We start from the raw sequence: 7,422 nt of genomic DNA, 5'->3' as shown, positions 1-7,422 counted from the left end.
TTTAAGACTTCAGAAAAGGATTCTTTTTTTCAAACTCCTTCCAGATTCTCATTTGAGGAGGGTTTGTTCTTAAGGAAGATCTCATGTTTATAAAGAAAAATGAACAAGTCATCTTGAACCTAAAGAAGGTGACTTTGGAACAGTTATTCTCATGAGCAGATATCACCTTAGAACAAAACATTTAATACAAAATTACCTTCTTTAAAAGTTTAGGACTTTAGTTTTGAGGCCATGTATGTAATCCTACCACCATCTCATCTACTTCCATATGAATTTAAAGTCCTATTATTAAATGTGACTTTTCTGCTTTAAAATCTGACTTTATCGTCACTGGGAAAAGTTGCTATTAGATTCTAACATTTAAAGATTAACTTCAAAAGTAAACTACGTAAAATGCACTATTTCAAGTGCCTGCTGCTGTGGTACAATTTACCAATGAGCAAGGGCATGGAGCAAGGACATGATCAGAATTCAGTGACGTGTTTTGACTCTGCCACCTCCATATTAATCTTGGTTCCACTGTGAGATTTAAAAAGGACAAAACAGAACACCTCCAGAGTAAATAATTACATGCGTAAAATATTCTTAAAAACCTACAAATGCTTTAAAAATGTATAATGGCCTCTGTTCTTAAATTGATCTATTTCACCTTCTCTTTGATGTGGCTATAAATTGGTACATGCCTTTCTACTATTACAGGATAGCCCTAAGGTGTTAAACCCATTTATATTTGCTAGTATTTGATAGACCTGTTTGTATTAAGAAAAAAAAAAAAAAAAAAAAAAGAAAGAAAAAAGAAAAAATCCCCCACAAAGATGACAACCCTAGGGAAACAAACTTGGCCAATGTTACAGCAAGTGAATGCTGAATATACCATTCTGTTCTCATCCAGCCTAATAATTACCAGTTTCAACAGACAGGAATTTTGAGAGTATTTTATTTCAGAGTACCCTGTTTCCCAAGAAACTAATTACTTTACTCAGAGATGTCTAAGATATTTTTTGTTTATCTCCTTTGAAATAAGGTGTGACTTAGGGCACTCTGGACCTAGCTATGAATGCCATGGAAGAGGTCTCAACACAGCTGTAATTTTTTTTTTTTTTTTTTTTTAAACACAGCTGTAATTCTATCTTTAGCAGTGCTGGAAGGAGTTTAAGACCACCCTTAAAACTTCGGCTGAAATGGTTTCAGCCTAGGAAGATGCTGCCAGTAGCAGGTCCATGAGCAGACGTGGCTGGGTTAGAAGCAGACAGCCGGGCCGGCCACTGCACTGTGGTTGGTGCACATTCGCCTTAAGGACAGCAGTGGCTTACACAGACATAACAGTAGTTATGAGATCCCAAGTTTACCTGTAGTAAAAGCTGCTAGTAGTCTCTATAAATAAATAAAATCGAAGCCCACGGGGAAGTGGTAGTACTAAGATCTGGGTTCGGGTTGCAGCTCCACGGCTAGGCTCATCTGCAAATAGGAGACAATATCAATACAGGGCTATTTTGAAGCTTCAGTGGGACATAAGGGATGATGTCAAGTACGCTGCAATGGCAACACATATGCTAAAGGAAATTTCAGTCAAAGAACAGGAAGTTCCTGCTCAGACCAGAGTGCCTATCATTCTACTAGGATTTCCAGAGATTGCAACCCCTCAGGCTTGGGACACTTCACTTACATATGCTAATTCATGGCAGCCAGGGACATTAAAATAGGACAAGTGGGAATTCCCCTTATTAAGGAACAAGTTATAAAAGCCCATAGTGCTTGAAGTGTTTGTATATTTTTTTCAGAACTGCATTTATTGTCCTATGCGAAAAAGCAAATAGGGAAGCATGCTGAAACATTTTGCGGTATATAAGCCCCAGTCTTGACTGCCACGGGGGAAAGAACACTAGATTTTCAAAACTAAATAAGTATGTAAATATGCTTAAATCTTAAATTCATGTAATGTTCGTTCTTGTTAACTCACCAATAAGCTGCCAGTTTGAATAGCATCACGCTAACATTTGTAGCATTCATCTACTTTAGAAAAGTTTCTGAATCCTTTCCCCCTTTATACTGTATCATTAAGGCAAAAACCAAACCTTTGAAGCACTAAAAAAAAACAAAAAACAAAAAACAAAAAACTTTACCCAAATAACTATTGGTAAAACTTGAGGGATTTTTCAGTTGCCTTATGCGAGGATGAATAGATCCAACAAGCACATCTATAATACAAAGTAAACTATGATTTTATTGTGAAATTCTCAGATGGAAAAATTAAATTGAATATTTATTCTGTCCATTTCATTTTACAATAATCTTACCACTTATTTTTGTACCATGTATTTCAGTTGCCTGTTTAGTGAAAATAAAGAAACCTATCATTTTTGGCTTGTTTTTAGTTTAAATTTTATCACTGGATTAAAGATCCCACCATAAAACGTGTTGCCAACAGCCACATCCCAAGTGTCTAAGTAGAGAATGTTTTGGCTGCTATTTCAACCCCAAGGAAACAATCTCTGACTTCTATCACCTCAAAATGTCATCGTTAGCAAGAGGTTTTTGTTTCCCACAATAAAAACAAATCTTAGGATCTTTAAGGTCCTAGTTAACAAAATTTCACATGTGCAAAATTCCACTGAAATAAATACATTTTTCTTATTTATCATTCCCACTTAGCATTTGTGTTTTCAGTTAATTTTTAGGGATATAATTCCTAAAATTAGGGCAATCAATAGTAAATTTCCTGCTTCTACTTTAATGCTTTAACTCTTCCTCCAACCTAAATTATGTAATTGTGGAGGATAAAATAGTTTGACATGTGACTCAGAGCATGGAAGAAACAATATCAGCACACAGAATTTAGTCTGATCACTTGCCAATTAAGAAAGGTGTGCTGCTTTCCACCTCTACCATAGAACAAAATGTTAATTGATGAAGCCATTTCAAATGATTTTAGAGAAGGAGCAGAGATAACAGACTAGGTAGCATACATTCTAAACTTGTTTTCCATACAACTTAGTCTCCCTGAACCACTAAGCTTGGTTAAATCCCTAACACAACACAGAAGCCACCCTAGGTCATATACTGGGTATATTATCTGGAAAGCATATTGGATGCTGCTCTAAGATAGGTCTATAGTGCCCTGGTTGCACACACAAATGGCTGTTTGAGTATAATGCAAGGCTCTATTTCCCTTTAACCATAAGAATTAAAACAATACTTATCACCATACAGTTTGATATTACTTCCAATAAGTACAATATTTATTAAACATATCTTCAGTTGTTTTGTTACATAGTGTGCAACAAATTACAATATTCTGCAGCCACAAATTATATGCAGAGTATGAAGAAACTATTAATCAGATAGTGTAATCTTTCCGTTTATAACTCTACAAGGAAGAACTAGCAAATCAGATCTTACATATAACATCTCACTAAACTTTATGCATGGAAAGTGACAGACACTGGTTGTGCTGTTTGATACAAAATGGCTGAACTTCATCTTCAGAAGACTAAACCTGACATCTAAACATGCCAATATAAACATCAAAACAAAATATATTCTAACCAACCACGGGAAACAGTCTGGTATCAGGAAAGCAACAAGGATTACACACATTATTTTATAAACCAGCACACAAAGGTTTAAAACAGTTCTGAAAATGAAGTTAGCTGTCTTGAGTCAAGGGAATAAAAAAAAAGTCAGTATTGACCATTTACAATCTCTGACCTTTGTGGAGACGGTAAGAATCTGTTGTAGTGCAGCTACATACAGTACAATTCAGGCAATTTTGTTTTTTCACTTGGGTTCAGATTGCAAATTCATTGCTGTGAGAGAAGGACGGAGGCAAATTTTAGCAGCAACCTCCACCTGACTGCTTGACTGGAGTGCTCTGAATTTTCACATTGGACTTCTCTGCACCACCAGCTGTTGCTCCAGGACCCATTCGCTTTTTAATCTCAGCTGCCATCGTCATGAAAGACTGTTCTACATTCGTTGCGTTCTTAGCACTGGTTTCCAAAAATGGAATTCCAAGGGAATCAGCAAATTCCTAAGAGAATAGTAAGGCTTAATTAACACTGAAAATTTTTTCCCACTTAGTACATTTCTAGCATCTGAAATGGGGACTGAGGACGGACTGAAGTTTACGGAATCCAGACAGACACTGCCCGGACTGTAAAGGCTGTCAGCTGGTTGTGGCTCTTGGGTGACTCCATACCCACACATCATCCAAACTGAACACTCAGTTCACATTAGTTTGAAAATCAAACTTGAAACATACCTTTGCTGTTGTGTAGTCTACTACTTTCTTTGTGGTCAGATCGCACTTGTTCCCTACCAACAACTTGTTGACATTTTCACTGGCGTAACGGTCTATTTCCTGCAGCCACTGTTTAACGTTATTGAAGGACTCCTAAGAAGACAGATGTTTTTAAGAATGATCATATAATTTTGAACATAACCACTCTAAATAAGCAAGTAAAAACCAAAAGTCTTTTCCTGGCCTATGAAGAACTAATGAGACAACTCTAGCTACAAAATAACAACTGCAGTGCTGGGAAGGAAGTGAAGTGATATATTAAAATGACTATCAGTACCTATATGAAGAAAAGAGATTAGAATGTGAAGGCTTAAAGAGAGAAAACAGGGGCACCTGGGTGGCTCAGTGGGTTAAAGCCTCTGCCTTCGGCTCAGGTCATGATCCCGGGGTCCTGGGATTGAGCCCCGCATCGGGAGTCCTGCATTGGGCTCTCTGCTCAGCAGGGAGCCTGCTTCTCCCTCTCTCTCTGCCTGCCTCTCTGCCTACTTGTGATCTGTCTGTCAAATAAATAAATAAAATCTTAAAAAAAAACCCACAGTTCATCAATAAGCTACAGCTCAAATGAAAGATTTTAGCTATGTGAAAGAGCAAGCACCAGAGAGCACAAGAGCAGCAGGCAGAAGGAGAGGGAGGACTATGACCTGAGCCAAAGGCAGATGCTTAACTGACTAGCCATTCAGGCACCGCTGAATATGCAATTTTAGCACACCTAAACAGCTGGTTTTTGAAATTTTTTTTTAAGATTTTATTTGACAGAGATCACAAGTAGGCAGAGAGGCAGGCAGAGAGAGGGAAGCAGGCTCCCTGCTGAGCAGAGATCCCAATGTGGGGCTTGATCCGAGGACCCTGAGATCATGACCTGAGCTGAAGGCAGCGGCTTAATCCACTGAGCCACCCAGGTGCCCCTTATCCAATACTTCTAATGGCACTGACCAAAGTCTATGATTCTATTTCTCTCCTAATTAGCTACTCTTCAGAGTTGAGGTAAAATTTAACATTTGCCACAAGAAAAATACATTCTAATATTCAAAGTTTATCTTCATTCTTGGATAGAAAAAAGGACCCTGAAATTTTCTTTCTGATCAAAAGAACACTTGTGGCCCCTGGACCACCATCTTTACACTATCTCTATACCACCTACATTATTTCAACAGCTAAACTTACTCTTCTTTTTTTCTTTTAAAGATTATTTTAGAAAGAGCATGCTCACGTGGGAGGAGGGCTCATGCAGGAGGAGGCATAGGAGGAGGGATGGGAGGACAGACAGAGGGAGAGAGGACACAGACTCCCTGCTGAGCATGGAGCTCCATTTAGGGCTTGATCTCAGAACCCCAAGATCATGACCTGAAACCAAGAGTCGGCTGCTCAAGAGACAGCCACCCAGGTGCCCCCTCATTGTCCTCTTGAAAATCTTCCTCCAGGGTGCCTGGGTGGCTCAGTTGTTAAGCGTCTGCCTCCAGCTTGGGTTGTGATCCCAGGGTCCTAGGTTTGAGCCCCACATCAGACTCTCCACTCAGCAGGAAGAATGCTTCTCTCTCTCCCACTCCCCCTGCCTGTGTTCCCTCTCTCGCTGTGTCTCTGTCAAATAAATAAAATCTTAAAAAAAATCTTCCTCCAGCTCATCCCATTTCTGAACCATATCTTCCATAGGCAAAGACCTCTAATCTCCCTTTTGGGAACTAAGAGGTTTAATTACTACAAATTCCTGCTAATACTTTGCACCAAGAACACAGTATACACCGAACAATCCACAGCTCCCTACAAACTCTTGCCAAAATGATCAAAAAGTTAGTTGGTAATAAATATAAGGAAAGTCCCTTGAAAGCAAACATAAAACCAATTACTATATTTCCTATTTACTAAATGAAAAAATAAAGGAAAAAATAAAATTTTGGTTGGCCAATTTATTAGATATTCAAATAATGGAGGGAAGAAAAATACCAATGTACCTGTTTTAAAAAGAGTACTGCTTTAAATGTTTTTCAATGTGACTCACTTATATTTGGGAGTAGACAAAGTATTGTGCCATGTAAATAACACTGATGCCATATGTACAAAGTGAAAGAATCTGAAATTTATCAAGTAGGAACTTCCTACTTTGTCACAGCAGCACAGTTTCCTCCTGGAACTTACCTGATCTGTCACATCATACACAACTATGATGCCATGGGCTCCTCTGTAATAACTGGAAGTGATTGTTCGAAATCTTTCTTGGCCTGCTGTGTCCCACTGTTAACAAAATAACCAAGAAATCCAAACAATTACATTAAATAAGAGTTGGGGGAAAGGGCAGGAAGAGGGAGGAGAGTTTAAAATTTACATAGTTTTGGAGATTATCAAGATTTGACATGGAAACATTAACCCTCAATACACACGTAAACTGCATGCCAAATACCTGAAGACTCGGAAAAGAAGGTAATGCATTTAATTTAGCTTGCTGTAATGCTCCCAGTAAACTTATTCAAAAACTATATCATACTTTTCATATTCCCTATAACCCTTAGCACTGTGCAAGGCATTCAGTATGAATGCAGAGACAGGTTGACTCAATTAGGAAAGCTGCTGGCCTCACACCCCATTAACACCGTATCCTTTCACAAATAAGAGAGAATCACTTGTTAGCACATGCACTGAAAGGACCTACTTCGGATAACTACTAGTCAAGATAGCACTTTAACTATGTCAGTAAGATACTACCTCAATGCTAGGAAAAACAATGTAAGATGATTCCGTTATCTTATAAAACTCATTTTAAGATCCATTTACCACAACTTCAACCATATAGGCTCAAGCAACGAAAACAAATGCTTATGTTACATTAATATTCTGGGTTTAAAAAACTAATTGTTAAAAACATCAAGAGGCAAAAACTGTTAAATTTTAAAAGCCTTGGTTTTAAGGACAGCAATGAGAATTTTGTTTGAATTACTCCTAGTCAATGACTTTTTTTTTTTTTTTTTTAGATTTTATTTACTTATTTGATAGAGATCACAAGTAGAGAGGCAGTGGGGGGGGGGGGGAAGCAGGCCCCCCGCTGAGCAGAGAGCCCGGAAGTGCAGCTCAATCCCAGGACCCCAGGGTCATGACCTGAGCAGAAGGCAGAGGCTTTAACCCACTGAGCC

The 7,422-nt window shown here is 38.3% G+C and overlaps 1 protein-coding gene across 1 annotated transcript in view; it reads right to left on the bottom strand.

Moving 5' to 3' along the window:
* Positions 1-2,199: 2,199 nt before the first annotated feature.
* RAB1A (RAB1A, member RAS oncogene family) overlaps positions 2,200-7,422 on the bottom strand; it is a 30,598-nt gene continuing 25,375 nt past the window's right edge. Inside the window, exons 4-6 of the mRNA XM_047745264.1 lie at positions 6,434-6,529; positions 4,262-4,393; positions 2,200-4,030 (exon numbers count right to left, since the gene is read on the bottom strand). Of these exons, the coding sequence (XP_047601220.1) occupies positions 3,833-4,030; positions 4,262-4,393; positions 6,434-6,529 (426 nt within the window). The 3' untranslated portion in view covers positions 2,200-3,832. The remainder of the gene's footprint in view (positions 4,031-4,261; positions 4,394-6,433; positions 6,530-7,422) is intronic.

This window comes from Lutra lutra, chromosome 9, assembly GCF_902655055.1.
Source record: "Lutra lutra chromosome 9, mLutLut1.2, whole genome shotgun sequence".
Classification (NCBI taxonomy): domain Eukaryota; kingdom Metazoa; phylum Chordata; class Mammalia; order Carnivora; family Mustelidae; genus Lutra; species Lutra lutra.
The sequence above is the reverse complement of the archived record's forward strand: the minus strand, read 5'-3'. Positions and strand labels throughout refer to the sequence as shown.